Raw genomic sequence first — 25,290 nt, forward strand, 5'->3', positions numbered from 1 at the left:
ACCAAAAGGATGTTTATTTGTGTTCTGTCGATGGTGCAAAAGTATTCTAATTCTGCGAGTCACAACAAATGATGCCTAATAGTGAGAAGAATGAGAACTCCAGAACACTTGATTGTGCTCATGTGGAACTTATACCTATGCTAGCTAGGAAGCTGTTGTCCAAACAAAGCAAGGGAACACTTGCTTTCCCCCGGCTCTGTTCAAAATCAAGAAAGGAGTGTGTCAGAGATACAGAGATGTAGCCCTTCCTTTATAACTCTCCAATATACATGCAGAACAGAGCACTGGGGAGACTGGACTTTATAAAGAATGTGGCGTTAGCATTGGAGGAACACTTATCAACAACCTGCATTATGAAGCTCACTGAAACTTAAGAGAACTTGAAATGTTTGTTGCAGAAGGTCAAGGACTACAACCTTCAACATAGATGTAACTCAGCATCACAGAAAACACAGATTCTCACCACTGAGCAATGGCAGTATCATGATAGATGGACAAAAGATTGAGAGATTAAGGTTTTATCTTTCTCAGGTTTACAATAAACACTCTTGGTACCAGGAGTCAGGAGATTAAAAACAAAACAAAACAAAAAACAAGTTGCCTTGGGAAAATCTGCTGTCAAGGACCTCTCAGGAGAGTCTCTCAAGTCATGGCCTTTTCATTTGTTTGCTATACATCTCAGAGCTAGACAACAAAGATTATAGAGAATTGATGCTTTGAGTTGAGGTGCTAGAGAAGAATACTGAGCATACCATGGACCACCAAGAGAACAAGGTCTGTCCTGAAGAGGGTGACACCAGGCTGCTCCTTGGAGGCAAGGATTTTGAAACTCTGCCTCACATGCTTTAGGCATATTGCCAAGAGAGACCAGTCCTTGGAGAAGGACATCATGCTTGGAAGTGTAGAGAGTCAGTGCAGGAGAAGACGACACCAGACGTGTTGGATTGCCACAGTCACTGTGGCCATAGGGTCAGGCATGCCAGACATGGTGAGGTTGGTCTCAGGATAGGGCAAGGTTCAGAGTCATTGTTCATAGGGTCACTATGAGACATAGTCGACCTGATAGTACATAGCAACAACACAGAGGGGCAAGTCAAGAAGCCAAGATTGCTTCTGGTCCTTTCTTATTGCTACTTCTACATGTAGGCAAATTCTATTCCCTTGCCAGATCTTACTATCCAAGCAGTAGAGAGGTAGTTGTATAAACAGTTAACATACACGGCTGCTAACTAAAAGGGGCTGGTTAGCCACCACCCAGAGGAACCACAACAGAAAAATCTGACAATCCCCACCCCTCAAAAAGAGTAAGCCAATGAAAACCCTAGGGAGAACAATTCTACCTTGACAGACAGAGTCACGATGAATCAGAGTGAATCATAGGCTTTGCTTTAAAGGAGCTATAGAACGTGTAATGCTGACCGAGTAATCTGGAGGGAGTTGCTCTGCTAACCCCTAATCTGACCCTCTCTTGTGGCTTGGATCAACCACTGACCCCTCAGGAGAAAGACGGCAATCTTTCTCTGTGCAATTTACAGCCTCAGAAACTCAGTGGAGGCTCAGCTATGAATCAGTTCTAACCTAACAGCAATGAGAAAAAGAGACTAGAACCAGTAAGATCAAAGAATTGATGCCTTTGAATTGTGCGATGTTGACAAAAGAATACCGACTATACCACAGACTGCCAGATACTGAAGAAATCTGTGTCGGAAGAGTGGTCAGAATGCTCCTTAGAAAAGAAAAGATGGCAAGACTCACAGACTTTGGATATATTATCAGCAAGGACCATTCCTGGAGAAAAAGGAAATTGATAAAATTAGGTGTCAGCGGGGGCGGGGGGGGGGAGGAAGACTTTCAGTGACATGAGTCAACACAATAATTGAGAACACAGGCTCAAATACAGAAACCATTGTGAGGCACAGCACTGGGAAGTGTCTTGTTTTCCTGTAATTAGGGTCTGTATACATCGGAGCCATCTCAATGCCACCTAGCAACAACGGAATCAGGTCTGTAACATTCTGTGAATCCGTGAATAAGATTCATACATACAAATATACTCACCCAGGCATTTGTTCATATTATCCTTTCTACTCGGTTTTATATTCATAATTTGTTCTGCTGTGGTTAGCAGCCAGGAAATGAAAAGACGTATTGCGGTAGAAAAGTGCACGGTTAGAGACCTCTCTAAAGTATTGAAGAGCAATGATGTCAGTCTGGAGATTAAGGTGAGCCTGATACAGGCCATGGTCTTTGTTATGCATCAGAGAGCTGTACAATCAGTGGGGATGATAGAAGGAGAATTGATGCCTTTGAGCTGTGGTGTTGGAGAAGAGTATTGAATATACCATGGACTGCTAAGAAAACCAAGAGGTTTGTTCTGGAGAGGGTTAAGCCAGGCTGTTCCTTAGAGGCAAGGATTCTGAAGCTTCATCTGACATACTTTGGACATGTTACAAGGAGGGACTGGTCCTTGGAGAGGGACGTCATGCTTGGGAGGGTAGAGGGACAGCGCAGGAGATTGAGATTGATTGAGTGACTGGGGTATTGGGGGCAGGTGTGTCAGAGACAGTGAGATTGGCACAGGATAGGACATAGGGTCACTATAAGTCGCAGGTGACACGATGACACATAACAATAACAACAATGTTAGAAGCAGACCAGTTACAAGAAGTGGGAAGTCCACAGTGCCCCAAATGTTTGACCTGTTGTCTTACTCCTTCATTTCTGACCTCGGCAACCCTTCCTTTGTTCAGTTCCCCCACTCCTCTGAGTTCCTTGGGTCCAATGGTTCGCAGGAAGTTCTCCCAGAGACTCAGACACACCAGGGGAATGAATCACAGAACTGTAGGTGATGCAGGCAGGCTGCTGCAGAGATGGGTGCTGTGTTCCAGTGTCCCAGGATAGCAGGTGTCCCAAAAAGAGAGGTAGCATTGAGCTCCCGTGGGTTTATATAAGGCTCTAGTAGAGTGGGGCCTATACCCTAATAACAACGCCTTAATACATTAAACACTTCAACACAAAATGAACAGTTAATCAATGACTAAGAAAGACACTTTGAGTGGTAGACCTTCAACACCATAAATTTCATGCCTTAAGTCCGTCCTTCTGATGTTTATTGAGACGCTGAGTCATTGGAGAAGTTGTGTCCCAAAGTTTGTTTTGCGAAGATGTTTCTCTCCCCAACACTTTGCATCATAAATGTTGGTAAAAACCCTGTCTTTCAGACTTTATCTGAGAGCTATGAGGCATGCAACTTCTTCCTACATCCTTGACATTGTGTAACTGAAACCTTCCACTTTACCTAAAGAATCATTGTTTTAAATGAGTTTAAAAAATAATCATTTTAGAAATTTATTACTGCGATTAATTTCTGAACGTTTCAACAGACTTAAAAGGGATTCTCAGTTCGGCCTTGTCAAATATTCACTCACCACTCGGATCATAAGTGGCTTCTTTGGACTCTTCCAGAATTAATCATGAGGATATAAAATCCTAATGGTTTGCTTTTGTCTATCATAAAACCCTCAGACACAATAAATATTGTGATTGAGGCCGAGTTCTATCTACTTGTGTCCAAAGTCTATTTTCCTAATTGCAGAACATTACGTTAATGGTCTACTTTTAAAAGTGGTGATTGTCATGATCATATTTCATGGAGAGTGGGTAGCATAACGAAGTGATTAATACAAATTGAGTGGTGGCTAAATGAAAAACAGATATTATCATGTTTAATCCTGACAGTTGAAGGGATGTTGCAACACAAATGACACAAGCTGGTGCCTTTAAAACACAGCAAGTGTGTTCTCACAGTGTGAGAGGAAAACAAATGTAAAGAGCTAGGTAACTCTAATGACATAGTGATTCAAGCAATTGGCTGTCAATCAAAAGGTCAGAGGTTCTAACCAGGCAGCCACTTAGATGGAGGCTAGGATATAGACCGCTTCTGTACAGGGGAGAGCAGTGGAGACTCTGTGAGGCAGCTCGATTTCATCAGCACGATGACTGCAAGTCACTCAATTGGACTCAATGAGAAGGCAGTTTGTGGGTTTGGTGTGCCCTACAGAGAACAGGTGCCTTTCTGGACAGATTCTAGCTATCAGAGTCGGAATTTTGCCTTTCACACGGGTCGTGGAGGTCAGTGGGGGTGAGGGTGATGGTGAGAAAGGAGAGACAAAATTCTGAGACATTACCTCTATTTCGGCACACTGTTAGCAGACATACTGACAGTCAGGGTGACCAACTCGTCCTGGCTTGCCTGGACATTAGTTTTTAGTCATTGGGCTTTAAGACAAATGTGTGTGTGTGTGTGTGTGTGTCTATATATATAAAGAAAAGAAAGAATTTTTTAGTTTATATGTGTTTGCTTTGTGACACTGATGTGTCAAATGGGGTGGAGCTCCCCGATGAAAACAAGCTTGGAAGGACGAGTGGCATCCACTTCCATAATAGCTTGCCTCCAGAAATGCTATGAACCTGGAGAGAGGAAGAAAGGCACCCAAGCATCAAGGACTCTCCTTCATAGGGTGGCTATGAGTCACCTGTGACTTGACGGCACTTAACAACAATAACATCGACATAGAGAGAGATCAGCTAGCACAGTGGACAGAAAGCAATACTACCAAGCTAAAAGTGGGTGACTTCTAATCCGCGGCCCTCGGGTCTGTCTTTCATTGTTTTTGTTCAGACATTCCTCTAGGTCGTATAGCCCTGGTGTACAAGTTGCCGTACAACGGTCACTTGTGGTTGCTATGAGGCTGAACACTGTGACACTGATGTGTCAAATGCGTTAATGGTTGGCTACTCAATGCGAACAGAGAGCGGGGTGGAGCTCCCTGATTAAAACAAGCTTGGAAGAAGGAGTGGCATCCACTTCCATAATAGCTTGCCTCTGGAAACCCTATGAACCTGGAGAGAGAATGAAAGACACCCAAGGGTTGAGGACTCTCCTTCATAGGTTCACTATGAGTCCCTGTGACTTGACGGCACTTAACAACAACAACAACATGTGTTTGCTTACAAAAAAAAAAAAAAAAAGAAAAGTCCAAACCAGGGTTTCAGTTGTATCAAGTCCTGCATTCTGGCTTGTTCCAGGGACTATCCACACCTTATGGGTTGTCTTTTTGGGGGGAGAAGGAAAGAACAGTGTATCTCCTCCAGTCAGCTGGCCAGGTAGCTGTTCTAAATATTTGTTTTCAGAGACTAGTGAGTACCCCTAAGATTGCACCTGTTTCCCAAAACACCCCAATTCCTGAGACCTCACTTTTTGCCAGTGCCTTGAGTTCGGTTAGAACTTCTTTCTTCAGCAGAACTGGTTCGTGATAATATGCTACTTCCTGAAGTGATTCTGTGTTGACCAGCTCTTTTTGGTACAGTCGCTCTGTATAACCCTTTCATCTTCTTTTGAAGCTTTGTGCATTTTTAAAGACTTTTTCCCCCCATGGAAACCTTCAGTGTTGCAATTAAATGGTGGCATTTGTTCTTCAATTCTTCCAGCTTCCGAAATGCCAACTGTACTTTTTCCCTTTTGGTTTTCTAACTCCAACTTCTTGCACATTTAATTTTAATACTTTGCTTTATCTCTTCAGGCAGATCTTTGAAATCTTCTGCTCAGCTCTCTTACCTCAGCATTTCTTCTCCTTGTTTTTTCTACTCTTCATTCCAGTGCAAATTTTGGTCTTCTCTTTCTCCCCTGCCTTTGTAATGGCCTTTTGCTTTCTTCATGAATGCTACCCTTGATGTCATTCCACAATTCATCTGGTCTCTGGTGGTTAATGATTAATAACATACAATCTATTCTTAAGATGGTTTTGAATTCAGATAGGATACACTCAAGGTCCTATCTTGGTTCTTGTGGACTTGTTTTTCTTTTCTTTGCCTTCAATTTTAAGCACATTTTGAAGCATTTACTCTAAAAGACCAAAGACTGCGACCTTTGATGTGGGTTACATTTCAACATCCGGAAAACAGAAATATTCACTGTTGGATCAATAGTCAACATCATGATAGATGGAGAAAACAGTGAAGTTGTCAACAATTGTCTTGTTCTTGGGTCCACCACAATCAACAACTATGGTAACAAGAGTCAAGGCATCAAAAGACATGTTGTATTGCGAAAATCTGTTGCCCAGAGCCTCTCAAGTTCAAAAGAGCAATGATGTCAGTTTAAAGATGAAGGCACAGCTGAACCAAACTGTAATGGTTTTTAATTGCTTTACATCCGTCTGAAAATTGAATAATGAATAAGGAAAAAGAAAGACTATCTTTGAATTTTGGTGTTGGAGAAGAGTCCAGAATATACCATGGTCTGTCAAAAGAACAAACAAATCTGATCTGAAAGAAATATAACCACAGCGTTCCTTAGAGGAAAGGAGGGTGAAACTTAAACTCACTTGCTTGAGGCGTATTTTCCGGGAGAACCAGTCCTCAGAGAGATAACCATGCTGGGAAAGTTGCTGTTGTTGAGAAACATTGAGTCAGAACTGACCCATAGTTGACCCTTTCTGGGCTTGCAGAGGGTGTAAATCACATGGGAGGAGAGTGCCCACATTTGTCCCTCAGAGCGTCTGATGAATTTGAACCACATACCTCTGCACTGACAGTGCCTTTCTTTGCCACAAGCCACCAGAGCTCCCTGGGAAAGATAGAAAGTCAGAGAAAGAAAAGAATACTTTCAGTGGTTTGGGTTGATATAGTGACTACCACAGTAGACTTGAGCATACCGGAGACAATGGAGATAGTGCAGGATAGGACCAGGCTCAGATCTATTGTTCATAGTATTGCGACGAGTCATAGGCATCTTGAGATAGCACTGGATACCACCACCACCACCACCCAGGTAATACAGACTGGTTCTGTGGCTGGTAGACTCTTCTCAAATAGCATCTGTTTCTCCCATTCTACTGTTCCTGACTACATCTAATCTGTTCTTTTTATAACTCTGAAGTATATTATTGTTGTTAGGTTCCATAGAGTCCGCTCCACCTCTAGCAACAATATGGACAACAAATCAAAATCTTGTACAATCCCGTGCCAACCTCACCATCTTGTTTTTGTTGTTGTTATGTTCCACTGAGTTGCCTGCAACTTATAGTGACCCTATGTACAATAGCTCTGAAGCCTGCCTTATCCTGAGCCAGTCTCACGCTGACACACCTACCCCCAGTTACCGTGTCAATAAATCTCATACAAGATCTTCCTCTTAGCTGTGCTTAAACTCGTTGTTGGAGTCAGTGTGTCAACCTATCTCCTTGAAGAACCTTTTCTCCTTAATCTGATCTTCTACCTTTCCAAGCATTATGTTTCTTCCCATCATTGAAGCTTCCTGGCAACATAACCAAAGTATATATGTGTTAGACTGACTTATTTCACTTAATGCCCCTCAGATGTGTCAATGTTTTACGTGTTCTGTGAGTTCTTTGAGTCTTTTTTCAATACTACATACCACTCCATGTTTGTGAAGGTACCATAGTTTCTTTGCCCATTAACCTGCAGGTGGGTACTTGGATTATTTCCATTTCTTTGTTATTGTAAATACTGCTGCAATGAACATGGGTGTGCAGATATATTTTTGAGACTATTATAAAAAGCCAAGGAAAGGTTTTACCCACAGAATCATTTCTAGATAGTCATCAGAGATGGGAAGGGAGAGAGATACAAATAAACATTAGAAAACAGGTCAAAGGTGCCTGTTAAGATTGGTAAAGGGAAAGGCAATATCCCATAAAAGGGCATTCAGCACAGTTATCACTATTAAGAGGGAAGACATAGAAAGGTATCGAAGGATCAGTGAAAATCAAAATTGCAGAGAAGCCGTGGAAAACGGGAATTACATTATGGATATTAAAATTAATGCTATTGAACACAATGGCTGAATTAAAAAAATCATTTGCTTTTGAAGTCCTAAATCACAATAAAAAATAAGAACAATTTAATTTTTTTAAAAGTGTATTGGAGCTTAAAATCTGAAGCACTTGGGTAGTGAAAGGCTGAAATCTCTAGATCCCTAATTCCATTTTTATTCTTGTTGTCTTGTTTTTCTGTTTTTATTGGTTTTTATACAATGATTCATTTGCATTGTGTTCCATTCTTGTGCATGATGTTCCACACAATCCCTCATTCACGTTGTGTTTCATTACAATCATTCATACACACTGTATCCCATATAATGAATTATCATTTATCTATGCCTATTATTTTCCGTTTTCGCTCTTGACTGACGTTCGGATGACTTTTGATCTCTTTATGAGTAAACCAGGCACGTGGCTTTGCCTCAGGGAGAGGGCAGCGGAAAGCTCACCACAGCAGCCAGGAAGGCCTCTGTTGGGTAGGGACTTACCGACCCTTCAAATCCTTGTGCGATCCTTTGCCATCCTCACAATCTCTGCCATGTTCAAGCTCATTGTTGTAATTTCCATTTTAATCCAATTCCTGCAGGGTCTTCCTCCCTTTTGCTGCCCTTCTACTCTTCCCAGCACAATGTCTTTTTCCAAGAACTGGTACCTCCTAGAAACCTGCCCCATATCTGCTAGTCTGCTTCTCAGTGTTCTCTATTGTACTAAGGTGCACCTGATCCAGGCCGTGGTCTTTGCATTTACTTGCTATGTATCAGAAACCTGAACAATGACTAAAGATGACAGAAGAAGAATTGATGTCTTTGAGTTGTGGTGTTGGAGGAGAGTATTGAACATACCATGGAACTGCCAAGAGAACAAATAGGTCTGTCTTGGAGAGGGTGAAACCAGGTTGCTCCTGGAGGCTAAGATTTTGAAGCTCCATCTCACTCACTTTGAGAACCGGTCCTTGGAGAAGGACATCATGCTACGAAGGGTGGAGGGACAGCATACAAGTAAAAAGACTCCAGATGAGATGATTGACACTGTAACTGGGGTCTTGGCCATAGGTGTGTCAGAGTCAGTGAGACAAGCTTCAGAACTATTGTTATAGGATCGCTATGAGTCACAGGTGACTTAACGGTATATAACAACAACAAGAACCTGCCCAAAGTACACAAGACAAAGTGGCACAATTCTTGCCTGTATGAAGAACCCTGATTTCACTTTCTACAAGACAGATTTAGTTATTCTTTTTTTCCCCTTAATATTTCTTTTATATTAGTTTGCATATAAAGTTTGCATGCATTGTTTCACACTTCCCCTCATTCACATTGTATTTCATACAGTCATTCCCATTCATCGTGTTTCATAAAATTCATCACTACTGAACTATATAACTCTTAGCCTGTCTTTCCAGATTCCTGCAGGATAGATTTGGTTATTCTTTTGACAGTTCATGGGCTACCAAAACTTTTTCCTAGTATCCAATTCAATGGTGTCAGCTTGTTTTCTATATTCATTGTCCAACTTTCATATGCATAAGATTAAAAATATCATGGTTTGGGTCAGACTTACAGAGGCCTAGTGTGGGACATTTTACCCTCTATGTTTTTTAAAAACAAGAAAACTTCCTAGATTTTCCTTAATGTGTCACATCCATCATTGCTCTGACCACCACACAGCCAAATAGCAGAAGTTCCAGAGTCAGTCCTGTAAAGCTACGTCATCTGCAGTTTTGTCTGTATTCCACTCCTGGTCTTTAATCTGCTTCTGTAGAGTCCCCTGCGACAAAGATTGATTGTAACTGCCACCAATATGATTGTCTTCGGTCTCCAAATTGTATCTGTGAAAGTTATAGCAGTCAGCAGAATACAAGCAGCATTGTATGGGTGGCTTCCATCATTCCAGAGCAATCTGTCTGTCTGTCATTGTTCTATTTAGGTTTTTAAAAGGATAGCCACAGAGTATATTTGAATCTGAGATGTCTTTCTTCCCCTTGAACATAAGCAATTTGGTGTAAGACAGCCTGTGCTGATTTGGACTCATTAGCATAGAAATGGGACAACCTTTCTTCCTAGCAGGACCTCATTCACAATTGAGTGAAATTCCAGCATCTATATTGGGGTGCAGTGGTGATTGTGAGGATGACCAGGATGGGAAAGTTTCTGTCTGTGCTTCAGAAGATTACTAGCCAGACTCTTGTAGGTGGTCCCAAATAAGGACAACGTGCTGCCGAGTCAAAGGCACACAGTTCAAATCTATCAACACCAGAGAAAGATGGGCAATCTCCTCTTGTGTGATTTACAGCCTCTGAAAACCCACCAGAGGGTCAGTTATGAGCTTGTTTCTTTTTTGACGGAATATAACAAAAAGGAACTAGATTTCTCAATTCACATTTTACAAACATGGAAAAGAAAGCTGAGAAGATCTAAATAACTTACCCAGGTCATTCTGTAGGTAGAAAAGGTGAAGATAGAAGTCAGTTTGAATAACTTCCAAAATGTCATTCCTGGCCACTCATTATAATCCGTCGTGGCAGAAGTACAGAGTGATCCTGGAGAAGGGAAGTGAGGCTTGGCCTCACATGATTTGGGCATGTTCTCGAAGGGATAGTCCCTGGAGAATGGCATTACGCTTGACAGTAGAGGATCATCAGAGGACAGCAATGTCCTCCATGAGAGGGACTGACACAGTGTCCCCAGTATTTGTCACAGAGGAAAGTGTGAGGATGGTGCAGAGTTGTGCAAGGCTTTAATCCGTCGTCACTGTGACAGAGCAAGTTGTTGGCATCCCACAACAACATAACACCATTGTCCCTGTATCATGAAGCAAATTCTCGCAGGATGAGTATCTTCATCTTCTTTCTCAACTAAATATCACAGAGGAGAATTCCAGAAATCAGAGGTCAGGTTGTTTTCATGATGTCACTCAGAGTATTAGTAGTAGCACCAACTAGACCACCAGCACTTATAAATGTCCAGTAACAGGGTCCTTGAGAAGTGGGAAATCTGGTCTCATCTGGTGGCCTAGTGAGTAGGGAGGAAGTTGTGCTGCCCCTTCAAAGATGGTTCAAATACACTGGTTGCTTTAAGGGGAATAATGGACAATCTCCAATGTATTTACAGCCTCTGAAAAAAGTTCACAGCCTCACAGTGTCAGTTATCAGTCAGTCCTGACTTGAAAACAATGACTTCTTGGAAGATTCCTTTGAGTCCCCAATCCTGCTGTGTCTTTCTTTATGGAGTCGCTTTTACAGCAGAGACGCAGTGTCTTATCATTGAAAAGTAGGAGGCGGTGCCTGGGCAATTGAAGAAAAGGACACAAGTGGCCAGCAGGGGGTGAATGCCCAGCCTCATCCAAGCAAAACCTGCTTCCTTGGATTTTAAAATGGCAAAATCGAAACACCACCTCCCATCCCTGGCTGTTCGCCTCCCTGCTTTTCCTCTTACTTTATTGGACTCATCATACACCTAGGCGGCAATTCATTCCTTCTTAGCCAAATTGTTCTGGTGTTAGAAGAAATCAAGTCAACTACAACTCAGAGTCCCCCAGTGAACAACAGATAGGAGTCCTGCACCATTGACAGCTCTCCACCAAACCTCTGCCCGTTGTTACAGGCACTATGTCAGTCCAACTCCCAGAGCATCTTCCTCTCTTTCATTGAACCTCTGTCATTCCCAGCGTGGTGGCTTTTCCCAAGGACTGGCCCCTCACATGCCCAAAATACATAAAATGAAAATTCTCCATGCTAGCCTCTAAGAAGCATTCTGTGGAGCTCTGGTGGCCTAGTAGTAAGAAACTGTGCAGCAATCCCAAAAGGCACGCTGTTCAAATCCACCAGATGCTCTATAGAAGGAAGAGTAATCTTCTCCTGTGCAATTCATAAACTGCACTCTGTAAACTCACTGAAGGGTATCTTTTTCCAAGGACTGGCCCCTCTCATGCCCAAAGTATGTGAGATGAAATTTAACCATCCTCGCCTCTAAGAGGCATTCTGGTTACACTTCCTCCATGAAAGATAGGTGTGTTCTTTCAGCAATCCAGGATATATTTAGTTCCCTTCATCAACATCAAGTTCAAAAGTTTTAAGTCTTCTTCAGTCTTCCGTATTCATTGTCCAACTTTCTGATGCATTGTTGTTGTTAGATGCCATCGAGTCAAGTACAACTCATAGCAGCCTTATGAAAAATAGCTCTGAACCCTGTCCTATCCTGTGCCATCCTCACAATCTCCAACACCCTCGAGCCCATTGCTGCAGTCATTGTGTCAATCCACCTGGTTGACGGTCTTCCTCTCCTTCACTGTCCTACCTTCCCAAGCATGATGTCTCTCTCCAAAGAATAACCTCTCCTAGCAATATATGCTCAAAGTAGGTGAGACAAAGTTTCATTATCTTTGCCTCGAAGGAGCACACTAGCTGCACCTTCTCCAAGATCTATTTGTTCTTTTGGTAGTCCATGAGATATTAGCACTCTTCTCCAGCAGCATAATTCAAAGGCATCAACTCTTTCTGTCATCCTTAGTCAATGTCCAATCCACAGATGCATAGACGGAAAAGATTGGGACCTGAATCAGGCACATATTTGTCCTCAAACTGACATCATTGCTGCTCAATAATTTGGGAAGGTCTCTGATTTCCCAGCACTATGTATCTCCTTTTTTACCACTATAGCATGTGGTTGAATAGTTCTGAACTTAAGATCACCCTATCATCCTGATTTCCTTAATTGTTGTTACCAAGTATGTTAATTGTGGATCCAGGTAAGATGACATTATTGGCAATCTCAATCTTTTCTCCATCTATCGTGATGTTGCCTATCGGTTCAGTGGCTAGGATTTTTGTTTCATATGCATAGGAAGGAATTAAAAATGCCACGGTTCACATCAGGGGCATCTTGGTCTTTAAACAGAAACCCTTGCTCCTTAGCACTTTGGAGAGGTCCTTGACAGCAGATTTTCCCAACGCAGCACATCTTTTGATATCTTGACTGCTGATTTTTTTTTAAAAAGCTGCTAATTATAGATTTAATCAAATTTAAGTTGTTGGAAATCACTATTTTTTCTCCATCTTTTATGATGTTGTCTATCGGTTCAGTGATGAGGCTTTGTTTTCCTGGTACTGAGATGTAATCTATAGTGAAGGCTGTGGTCTTTAATCTTCAACACTAAATACTTGAAATCTTCTTCACTTTCTGCAAACAAGGCTGTATCATCTGCATCATGCAAGTTTTGATGAGTCTTCCTTCAATTCTGATGCCACATTTTTCTTCATATAGTTGAGCTTCTTGAATGATTTATCTCAGCATGCAAATTCTAATACGTATGGAGAAAGGACACAGCTCTGACCTTTAACCTTCTACCTTTCCTTCTTTGTGTTAGAGAAAGAACACAGTAAAGAATGTGAAGAGAAGCTGTATCTAATGAAGCCTTGATTGATTGTCCATAAGGTCATTATAGGGAGCTCTGGTGGCCTAATGGCAAGAAGCTGTGCTGCAATCCTGAAGGCAGACAGTTTGAATCTACCAGCTACTCCAAGAAAGAAGGAGGGGAGATCTCTTCTGGTCCAATTAACTGCTCTGAAAACCTGCTGAAAGATCCACTCTGGGTTGGTTCTGACTCAATGGTACATAACATCAAGGTCTCTAGAACTAAGAGTTGACTCACCTGCATCTAACAATAATTCTTTGTACTTTCATTCAGACTACCCTGCTACTGCTGTATTTTTCCTCAATAAAACTCTTATTTCTTCCACTTATAAAAGAATCCAAGATTTTCTTCATTGACACAACCTAAGAACTCAAATTACAATACGGACAGCCTTTCTATTGTGATCCAAAAGGTTTTTGTTGGCTATTTTTTTGAAAAGTCAGTCAGTTTGTCACACTGTGATGGCTTATATGTTACTGTGATGCCAGAAGCTAAACTATGGGTGTTCCAAATACGATCAGGGTGCCCGTGATGAACAGATTTAAACAGAGCTTCCACACTAAGAAAGATTGAAGGAGGACGTGGAAATCTGCTTCTGAAAAAAATTGATCTCTGAAAACCTTACAAATAACAGCAGAGCATTGCCTGGTAAAATGACAGAAGAGCCTTCAGGTTGGAAGGTGCTCAAAGTAGGAAGAGCTCCTCAAAGTAAGGTCAAACTTAGTGATGTGGACAGAGTAAAGCTTTCAGGATGATCTTTTGCTGACACATGATTTAAAATGAGAAGAAACAGCTTCAAGCATCCATTAATTTTCAGAGCATAGTATTTATAAAATATAATCAAGGAAAGTTGGAAGTTGACAGAAATAAAGTACACTTGGAGATTGCTATTCCAGGCATTGTTGTTGTTAATATGTGCTAACCAGTCAACTATCATTCACAGCGACTCTTATGAGCAAAGGATCTGAACTATTCCATGCTATCATCACCATCTCCAATACACTTTGGCTGATAGCTACAGGCCCTGTGTCAGTCCGTCTCATCGAGGATCTTCCTCTCTATTGCTGAACCTCCACCTTGTCAAGCACGATGTCCTTTTCCAAGGACCAGCACTCCCCCACCCAATAACATGTCCAAAACGTCACGATTCTTGCCTCCAAGGAGCACTCTGGGTATACTTTATCCAAGACATAATTGTTTGTTTTGGGGGTTGGGGTTTTTTTTTGTTTTGTTTTTGGTCTTTTTTGGCTGTTCATGGGGTATTCAGTACTCTTCTTCAAAACCATAACTAAAAGGCATCAATTCTTTTCCTGTCCTCTTGACTATTGTCGAATTTTTAAATGCATAACAAATAATTGAAAAGACCATTGCTTGAATCAGAATGTACCTCAGTCTTTAAATTGATGTGACTGCTGTTTAACACCTTGGAGAAATCCTTGGAAGCAATTTTTGCAATGCAATACATCTTTTGATTTCTTAACTCCTAGTGATAGGGTGTTGATTGTGAATCCAAGCATGATTAAATCATTGGTGACTTCAATCTTCTCGCCATCTATCATGATGTTTTCTGTAAGCCCACTGGTAAAAATTTTATCTTCTTAATATTGAGATGTAATCGATATTAAAGGCTGTTGTCTTGGGTCTTCTGTCATAGAGTTTCAAGTCTTCTCTGCTTCAGGCAGCCAACGTTGCATCATTTGCATAATGCAAGTTATTTATGTGTCTTCCTCCAAATCTGATGCTACTCTTTTCATTATAAAGTCCAGCCTCTTGAATGATTAGCTCAGCATGAAGACTGAATAAATATGGAGAAAGTATACAGCCCTGATGTTCATCTTTCTTGACTTTAAACCATACAGTACTCCCTTGCTCTGTTACCATCATAGTTTCTTGGACAAAGAATAGATTTTAATGAGCACAATTAAGTGTTCTGGAATCCCGTTCTTCTCAATATTAGCTAATTTGTTATGATCCACCCAATCAAATATTTTTATATAGTCAATAAAACACAAATAGACATCCTTCTGGTATTCTTTGCTTTTAGTTAAGATTCATCTAACATCAGCAATGATATTCCTGGTGTTGCAGCCTCTTCTAAACCCACTTTGAATTTCTGGCAGTTTTCTATTGATGTACTGTTCCAGCCATTTTTTTAATAATTTTCGGTAAGATTTTACTTTTATGATATATTAATGTCAGTGTTAAATAATTTCCACATTCTATTGGATCACTTTTTTGGAGAATGGAAACAAATATGATTCTCTTCCAGTCAACTGGCCAGATAGCTGTCTTCCAAATTTATTGGCATAAACGTGTGAGCATATCCAGGGCTGCTTCTGTTTTTTAAACACATAATTGATATCTTATCAATTATGGGGCCTTATTTTTCCCCCAAACACTTTCAGTGCAGTTTAAACTTCTTCCTTCATTTCCATTAGTTTCTGGTCATATGCTACTCCCCTATTAGCCAATCTTTTTGGTATTCACTCCATCTTTTTTTTTTAGAAAAAGAAATTATTATAAAGTTTATTATTTTTTGTGTATGTACCATCAAATTGGATCTGACTGGTACAAATTGTTCCTACTTCTCCAGCAGAGCATATGGTGGATTTGAACTGTGCACCTCTGGGATTGCAGTGTGTCTTCTTGCCATTAGGCCACCAGAGCTCCCTTCACCCCATCTTCTTTTGATCCTCCCAGGATCATTCAAGACTTTGCCTATAGCATCCTTCAATATTGTGACTTGAGACTTGAATTTGTTTTTCATTTCTTTCAGTTGCCAGAATGAGCTAGTATTGCCCATTTTTCATTGGACAATCATATCATCTACTAAACTGGGAATAGCAAATTGAAAAGAAATGGAATCACAGTCATTATCAAAACTAACATTTCAAATATTAAGTTGGTAATATCCAAAGTCCTATAAGGAAGACAGTCTTTTATCTATTATCTTCCTATCTGTTATCATTTATCTGTTCTTTTCCTTAAGGGAAATGGTATCTACATTCCTAGTGGGTAAGCAGTTACACTGCCAACCCAAAAGTAGGAAGTTCAAATTCACCTACTGCTCTGTGGGAGAAAGATGAACAATCTCCTTATGTGTGATTTACAGCTTCTGAAAACCCACTGGCAGGTCAAGCTATGAGTCTGTTCTGATGCTACAGCAATGAGTTGTTGTTTATAAGAGCCGGTTACCAAAATAACTATAAGATATCATCTCACCCCAGCAACAAGAACAAAGTTCAACAGGATAGCAAACAACAAATGCTGGCAAGGTTGTGGAGAGATCGGAACTCTTATTCACTGCTGGTGGGAATATTAAATAGTGCAGCTACTATGCAAGGCAGTCTAGCAATTTCTCAAAAAGTTGGAAACAGTCATACCGTAAGACTCAGCAATTCTACTAGTGGGCATATACCCTAACGAAAGCAGAGCCATAACTCAAACAGATATATGTACACCCACATTTATTGTTGCATTATCCAAAATAGCAAAGAGAAGGAAGTAACCTAAGTGACTATCAACAAATGAATGGATAGAAACACTATGGTACATTCACACAATAGAGTTTTATGCAGTACTGAAAAACAATAAACTCACAAAACTTTACATGACATGAGGGAGCTTGGAGAGCATTTGCTGACTGAAATATCTCAGCCACAGGACAAATACTGCATAACACCACTGTTATAAAATAGGACAGACATGGGAGGGGTCAGGGAGATAATGGGGAAAGAGTAGATAGATAATAAACATTTCATTAGATCAGAGGAGGGGAAGAACTATCTGAAAGGAATATATGTATCGGCATTATATGTATGACAATGATCTGGAACAAGGGTGCATTGTGGGGAGAAGGGGAAGGAGGAAGAAAATGTGCAGAAATGAAAAAAAATTTAAGAAAGAGCCAGTTTCTTTTATTATTATTCAAATTTACATGTTAACCATTGGCAAAAATTAACAACCAAAGAATATTACCAACATCTGTAATCTCAAATTGATCAAACATAAAATCATGATTCTTAAAAAAAAAAAAAGAAAAATCAAGATTTTTTCTGGATAATTACTGGTGATTAGAATTCAAACATTGAAAACAAAAAAGAGGAATTAGTACATGGATTATAACTTACAGAGACCTTCTGGATAACAGATCTAAATCATGCCCTATCCTGCAAAATTCTCACTATCTCTGAGATGTTTCAGGCTATTGATTATTACAACCACAGCACCAATCTTCTTGACTGATTGAGGGTCTTCTTCTTTTAAGCTGACCCTCCACCTTTCCCAGCATCATGTCTTTTTACAAGGACTGAACCCTCCGAACAACATGCCCCAAGTATTTGAGCAGAAGTTTCACCATCCTTGCCTCTAAGGAACACCCTGGTTGTACTTTCTCCAAGATACAGTTGTTTGTTCTTCTGGTATTCTATGAGATACTCAGTACTCTTTTCCAATACTTCAATTCAAAGGCTTCTATTCTTTTTCTTTTTCCATTGTCCAACCTTCAGAAGCATGGGAAGCAAATGAAAATACCAGAGCTTGGATCAGGCACACGATAGTGTTTACCTATATATCATCCAGTCTAAGATAAACTTGGATAAAAGGCCTGGAGATCTACTCCTGGTGATGACCCAATAAATATCCTCTTGATCACAGTCTGCATGGGGTTGCTGCTGTGCATGGGGTCGCTGTAAATCAGGAGCACTTCATGGAAGTGAACAATTACATAGCACAGAAGAGAAGTTCTGTAATTTTGTTTGAAAGGAAGTGGAAGACAGAATCTCTCTGTAAGTCAACAACTCTATTTTAGGCCCTGCTTAGCCTCTTTCTAGGGTTGGATGATCTTGGGCAATTACCTTACTTAGTTTCACCATCTGTAAAATAAAGTAGTTGTACCCCGACGTCTTCAAAGACCCTTCAAAGGGAACATCCAGAGATACTATTTTCCTTTTCTTGAAAAATGTCTAATTAAAGTGTTTTGTTAGGCAGGAATTGAAACTAATGAGATTACTAGATACAAAAGAATTTTCATTCTAATCAGAAAATGGTGGTTAAGAGAGACCTCCAGGGTAACATCATATGCAATGAAATCTTCCTTTTGCCATTTATTCCTATAGGTGAAATTTTTAATTTCCCCTTGCCTTAATTTCTTCATTAACAAAACAACAATAATAATGAATGAATTCACATAAGTACGCAGCAGAGTACTGAGAACCTCATATGATGTCAACAAATGTTAATTGTTGTTATAACAAATGTTACTAAATTAAGGATGATTTCTATTTAACATATGTACAAGCAGCAGTTGATATTTTCTACAAATTCACTAATGCTCTTTTTTTTTTTCTTTAGGTGAAAAACACATAAAAGGAATCAAAGTAAGTGAAAGTATTTAATAGTACATTTTACTTTAGAAAAATTGAAATATGGACAATGTGAGAGCTTAAACAGCACTTTAGAATTATGCTCTAGAAATTTGGTTGAGATTTATCATCTCTGTTTATAAACTCTAAAATTATTAAGTATTGGTCTTATTCGAAGATCAATAAATTAAATTTCTGGTTCTTTCTTTTTTGCAGACTCCTTTACCACCTCCTCGGTAAGACAGTTAAAGAAGTATTCCATTTGGCTAAATACATAAATGGCTTACTGTAGCATTCTATAAAGAGAAAGACATATTTGATATTAAAAAAGAATTATCCAGTTGGTCAGGAAGCAAGATTAAACAAGCCTTTATTTATTCATTTAATCACTCATTCCTTCAACCATCATCTATTCATTAGATTTCATTTGTTCTTTGTTAACTAGTTCTTCATTCATTTCTTCCTATCCCTTGGTTCTGCTGGGTTCTGCTTTGTCACTCTGAGTTGGGATCAATTCACTGGAAATGGTTTAATGTACAAATTGATTGCTTCCTATATATAACACTTCATAGGACTCTCAATAGCTCAGGCTTCTGGTCTATTGGGTACATATATCTCCCTTAAGAACAATGGTCATGATAGATGAAGATCCATCAAGACTTTCTAGGACCAAATCTGTCAGAAATACCAGCCAGAGACCTGTCATGAGCAACTCTGAACACCTGTGATGCAGTCACTACCATCTCAACATTTCCCTTGAGTTGCCACTTCAGGAATGACCCTGGTCTCACCCTTCTCTTCTGGGGGACTTCACTGACCACAGAAGGTCACAAGACCAAGCGCCAGCATGTGGATACCCCAGGATTGTCCTCTGATCAGTGAAGAATAAAGACTTATATATCAACACCCCACTCCTCCCTCTCAATGGACTGTTCTGAGGAAGACACTACAATCTCTACAGACATCATCGTCTGACTCAAGCTACAGGTGACCTCACAGGAAATCTACTCATTAACTCGACCATGGTGGCCTCTCAGCAAGTCTCATTTCTCCATTTCCTCACAGCAATTCCAGGGATCACCTCTCAATGGAGTGAAGGATACCCCAATCCTCTTCTTAAATGCGACCCTTGAGAGGAACACAAACTGAGACTTTTTTAAATGTAAGCTTAAAACCTCTTCAAGACAAGGAGACTGTGGGAGAACATTGGACCCCAAAACTTCAATCTCACCCTGTTCTATTGGTAACATGAGTCTGGGCCATCTAAACAAACTCTATGGCTCTGTTTGTTCGTCTTTCTAAAGACCACAAAAATATACTTCCCCTCAAGTAAGGCCTGGTTGTGTCCAGGATGCCTGCTTCAAGGCCTCATTAGTTGTGTCTAGGATATGTTTCAAGGCCTCCTTATATCAGAGATGTCCACTTCAATGCTTTGTTGCCTCTGGGATGTCTTTTGCTTCAAGGTCTGGGTGTGTATAGGATGATGTCTGCTTCAAGGCTTCATTGCTTCTTGGAAACATCTTCAAAAGAAGATGGAAGGAATACACAGAGTTACTGTGCTATATATTAGTTGACACTGAAAAATTTCAGGAAGTAGGAAGACCCTCAATGAGATGGATTGATTCAGTCACTGGGGCAATGGGGACAGGTGTGTCAGAGACAATAAGGTTTGTACAGGATAGAGCAGGTTTTAGGGCTCTTGTACATAGGGTCGTTATGAGTTACAAGCAACTCAATGACACATAACAACAACAACTACCATATGAACAAGAGCCAATGACAATGAAGAAGAAGTGCAAATGTATTGAAGACGTTGGCAAAAGATAAGGCCCTATAAATTGATGGATTACTGATTAACATTTTAAAACATCAGATACAGACTTGGATGTGCTCACCATTCTATGCCAGGAAATTTGGAGGACAGCTGCTTGGCCAACTGACTAGAAGAGATCCATATTTTCTCATTCCCATGAAAGGTTCTCCAACAGAATGTGGAATATTATATGGAAGCAAAATTTTGTTGAAGATCATCCAAAACTGCCTAGAACAGTACATTGACCGAGAACTTCCAGAAGTCTAAGCTAGTTTTAGAAGAGGCCATGCCACCAGAGATATCATTGCTGGTATCAGATGTATCCTGATTGAAAGCAGAGAAAACCAGAAGAATGTCTACCTGTGTTTTATTGACTATACAATGGCATTTGATTGTGTAGATCATAAAAAACCTATGGTAACATTGAGATGTATAAGAATCCCAGAGCACTGAAATTATGCTCATATGAAACTTAGACCTGGACCAAGAGGCTGATGTGCAAACAAAGAAAAGGAGCAGAAAATTCACCGTGTGTTTGTAATACGTTTGCAGTCAGACTTCCAAATGTGCTGTTGTGTAAACAGAGCAGTCATGACAGGGGTACATAGGGTTGTATCTTTTCTCCATATCCATGTTCATATCTTTTCACTTGGAAGAATGTGGCATTAGGATCTGAGGAAGACTCATCAACAACCTGTGTCATGTAGATACTGACCTTCTTGGTCGGAACTGTCCTAGGAAAAAAATACTTTGATCGATCGATAGCACAACCTTGCTTGCTGAAAGTGAAGAGAACTTGAAACACTTGCTACAGAAGATCAAAGACGATAGCCTTCAAAATGGACTGCATCTCAACACCAAGAGGACAAAAATCTCCACTATTGGGCTAATAAGCAAAATCATGATAGAGAAAAGATTGAAATTGTCAACAATTTCATCTTCCTTGGATCCACAATCAATACCTTGGTGCTAGCAGTCAGAGGCCCAGGAGACATATTGCATTGAGTAAGTCCTCTTTTACAGGCCTCTCCAAAGGGAGGAGGGACAATGATGTTACTTTGGAGACTAAGGTGAACCTGATTCAGGCCATGGTCCCTTCAATTATTTGTTATGCATCTGAGAGCTGGATAATGAATAAGGATGGCAGAAGAAGAATTGATGTCTTTGAGTAGTGGTGCTAGAAAAGAGTATATGGATTACCAAAAGAACAAACAAGGAAAAAAAATGTAAGAAAAATACATCGTGGACAAAGTGCAGCCAGAATGCTCCTTGGAGGTGAGGATGACAAAGCTTCATTTCACATACTTTGGGCATGTTGCTAGGAGAGGCCTCTCGTTGGAAAGGGACATCATGTTTGGAAATGTGGAAGATCAGCAAAAGAGAAGACCTTCAGTGAAATGGATTTAGAGTGACTGGAGCAAAGGGCTCAAGTGTGTCAGAGATTATGAAGACACGAGCTAGGACATGGTTCAGATCTGTTGTTCAGAGGATCGCTGAGTCATACTTGACTCAAAGGTGCCCGACAACAACAACAAAGTCCAGGTGCTGGGTGGTAAGGAGTTATACTGCCAACCCAAGGACACGTGATTCAAATCTACTAGCTGTTCCTCGGGAGAAAGATGGGCAACCTCCTCACATGCAATTTACTGCTTCTGAAAGCGGCTATTAGTTCTGACTCAATGGTTTGTAACAACAACAAAGTCTTGTGGAGATAAAATCAGGAAAATTACATGAGACCCTAATGAAAACTAAAGAACACACTCATCATTCCCCATGCAAAAGTAAGTATATACATATATAAAAACATATATATGTAAAATATAAAGTTATTTATACAACTACTTTTCCTTGTTTGTAGCAGTACTTTGTTCTGTCATACATAAGGTGACCACAAGTTGGAGCAAACGCTAACTTAACTAACCGTTAGAACAACGTTCATTAAGGCCACCAGTACTGAATCATCAAATGCCACACCGAGCTTGTTTTATCTCCACTGAGAGCTCTTGTGTCATTTCCTCGGGGTGACTCTTTGCAGGTGGAGAGTTTCAAGAAAACATTATTTTAGTAAATAAGTATACTTGGAGAGGGATGAACGGTTGAGGATTAACTCTGTGTGTCACTGGTTAGTAAAAAAAACCACAGCAATTCCATGTGTGTAGTATAGAATGTCTCCCACAAAATCTGCAATGACTGATTTGTTTTAGTAGATAAACAAACAGCAGTTCATCGTTGTCAAGTCAAAATTTAGTCATAACTGACCCTTCAATGAGTTTTCAGAGGTTGTCAATCTCATGGGAGGAGACTTCCCATTTTCTCTTGTGGAGCAGCTGGAAGGTTTGAACCACTTGCCTTTGAGTTGGCAATGTAACTCCTTAACCACTAGGCCACCAGGGCTCTCATTTGGAGTAGATAGCTAGATCTTCCTTCAGGGTTCCTGAGCAGAATTGAACCCCCACCATCTTGGTCAGCAGCTTAGTGTATTGACTGTTTGCAACATCCAGGGACTCCTACTTAGACAAGAAGATGAAGAGATGGATGGATAGATAGGTATATAGATAAATAGGTAAATAGATGATTGATATAGATAGATGATAGATAGATAGATAGATAGATAGATAGATAGATAGATAGATAGATAGATGGATGTTGATTGCCATGGAGTTGAGCATGACTCATAGCAACCCTGTGAACTAAAGGCCTGAAGCCCCTCTACAACCATCGACATTTATCAAAGTTCAGAGAATTTCCAGAGGCATGTTGTTTAGGAAGTGGATGCCACTTCTGCTTAGATAAATAAATAGATAAAGTGGTGCCTCTCTGGTATTTGAATCCACTATCTGTTCCTCCCTTGTGATTTACAACCTCTGAAAAGCTGCTGGAGGATCAGCTAGGCGTCAGTTCTAACTCTGCAGCAATGAGTGAAGGGGAACGCCTACTTAAATAAATGCATCTAGAGATGGATGGGTGGATAGATAGAAGTGAGTGAGAGCATTGGGCTTGACAGCTGAAGACCCAAGTCAGCGCAACCCTATGAGTCTCTTCGCATGCTTTGATGCCATCTCTCATGTACATCATGAGTACCCCCTCTCATGAATATGCCATGGGAGTGATCTCCTTCCTTCTCTCTCCACTATCTTGGATGGAAATACCTTGAGCCAAGGACTATCCCATTTTCTCTCCAACATCTCCAGCATCAGCCACAGTCTTGGTGCAAAGTGGCATTTATGAATAAATAAGTAAATGGATTAATAAATGTTGTTGCTGTGTGCCATTAAGTTGGAACTGACCCATAGCTAACCTTCCGGCAGGTTCCCAGTGGTAGTGAATTTTAAGAGAGAACACTCTTCTTTCTCTCCCAGAGCAGCTGGTAGATTTGAACCATGTACCTTTGCATTGACAGGGCAATTCCTTACCACTAAGTCACCAGAGCTCCCTATGAATAAATGAGTAAGTAGGAAATTTCTTCATTTTTAACCATTATATTTCTTTGGAGAGTTTTAAACCCTCACGGTTTCCAGTTTAAGTCAAGTGGAAGATGGCTGAGACATTTCCCCCCACCCCCACCCCAGTCTCCTGAAACTAGAAAGGGTGATGTAATTAGAAATACATGACACCCTAAAGAAATGTATATTATACCCTCTGGAGGATAGTAGCATATCAATGAGCAAGTTGTAGGAAGATGAGCGCAGACTCATTAGAATAAATATTCTAACATCTGAAGCTACCGGTCCATGCTCTTTGTGAGGTAGTGAACATTCTAAAATGAAGTCCTCAAACAGAAGCTGGTTGCCAAGGCAATGGCTGTGAGTGCAGATTCCGATCCAGTGTCTGTCCATGTAGCCAACTCTCTCAGATCCCTGGCGGTTCTTCACACAGGCCTCTCATCACTCTTCCTAAGAAGTACCAGCCCTTGCCCCCTGAGCCCGAGAACAGCAAACCTTTCCCTCTGAGACATACCTTTCCTGAAACCCGGAGAGGACCCAGGTGAGTGTCTATTATTCTCTTATTGGTACCAGGGTGATGGTATGGGAGTGTCCCATAGGGTGGTGCCTTACTGTCTAGCGCTACTATTACAGAAATACTACATGCTGTTGTTGTTGTTGTTATGTGCCATCGAGTCACTTGCGACTCATAGCCACCCTATGTACAAACAGCCCTAAACTCTGCTCTGTCCTTTGCCGATTGCACTGTCTCCGATACACCCATCCCGATTATCCCAGTCACTGAATCAATCTACCTCATAGAGGGTCTTCCTCTCCTGTGCTGTCCCTCCACCCTACCAACCATGATGTCCCTCTCCAAGGACCTGTCCCTCTTTACAACATGTCCAAAGTATGTTAGATGAAGCCTCAGAATCCTTGCCTCCAGGGAGCCACCTGGTTTAACCCTTTCCAGGATGAATCTGCTTTTCCTAGCAGTCCATGGTACCCTCAATACTCTTCTCCAGCATAGGTGAACTTATAGAGTAGACATTTAATTTCTCACAGCTCTGGAGGCAGAAAATCAAAATTGGGGTCTCTGTTGTGTTGATTCCTTCTGGGAGCCTCTCTCCTACATCTGCTGTTTCTAGTTGGCCCTTGGTGTTCCCTTTTTGCAGACAGACTTGTCGTCTTTCCTCCCCGGTATAGGTGTCTGCGTCTATGTCTAGTCTGTTCTTTTCTTAATGTTTAAATAAGCCAGTCTCAGGCCCTGAAGTTAATTGTGATTCAGGGTGGTCCCATATGTGTCAGAATACAACTGCTAGGGAGCTGGTGGCCTAGTTGTGCGTGGTTTGAATCCATTAGGTGTTCCACTGGAGAAGGTGGGGCAATCTCCTCCTGTGCCAGTTGGATTAGATTCAAAGATACACAACAAGAAA

General features: G+C 40.7%; 1 protein-coding gene across 1 annotated transcript in view; it reads left to right on the forward strand.

Moving 5' to 3' along the window:
• The window catches only part of CLNK (cytokine-dependent hematopoietic cell linker), a 190,065-nt gene that overhangs the window by 37,276 nt on the left and 127,499 nt on the right, over positions 1-25,290 (forward strand). Inside the window, exons 6-8 of the mRNA XM_006884544.1 lie at positions 18,609-18,634; positions 18,836-18,855; positions 24,309-24,416. Coding sequence (XP_006884606.1) covers positions 18,609-18,634; positions 18,836-18,855; positions 24,309-24,416 — 154 coding nt within the window. The remainder of the gene's footprint in view (positions 1-18,608; positions 18,635-18,835; positions 18,856-24,308; positions 24,417-25,290) is intronic.

Source organism: Elephantulus edwardii, unplaced genomic scaffold, assembly GCF_000299155.1.
Source record: "Elephantulus edwardii isolate Elephantulus edwardi_28Jun2011 unplaced genomic scaffold, EleEdw1.0 scaffold00035, whole genome shotgun sequence".
In the NCBI taxonomy this organism is placed as follows: Eukaryota; Metazoa; Chordata; class Mammalia; order Macroscelidea; family Macroscelididae; genus Elephantulus; species Elephantulus edwardii.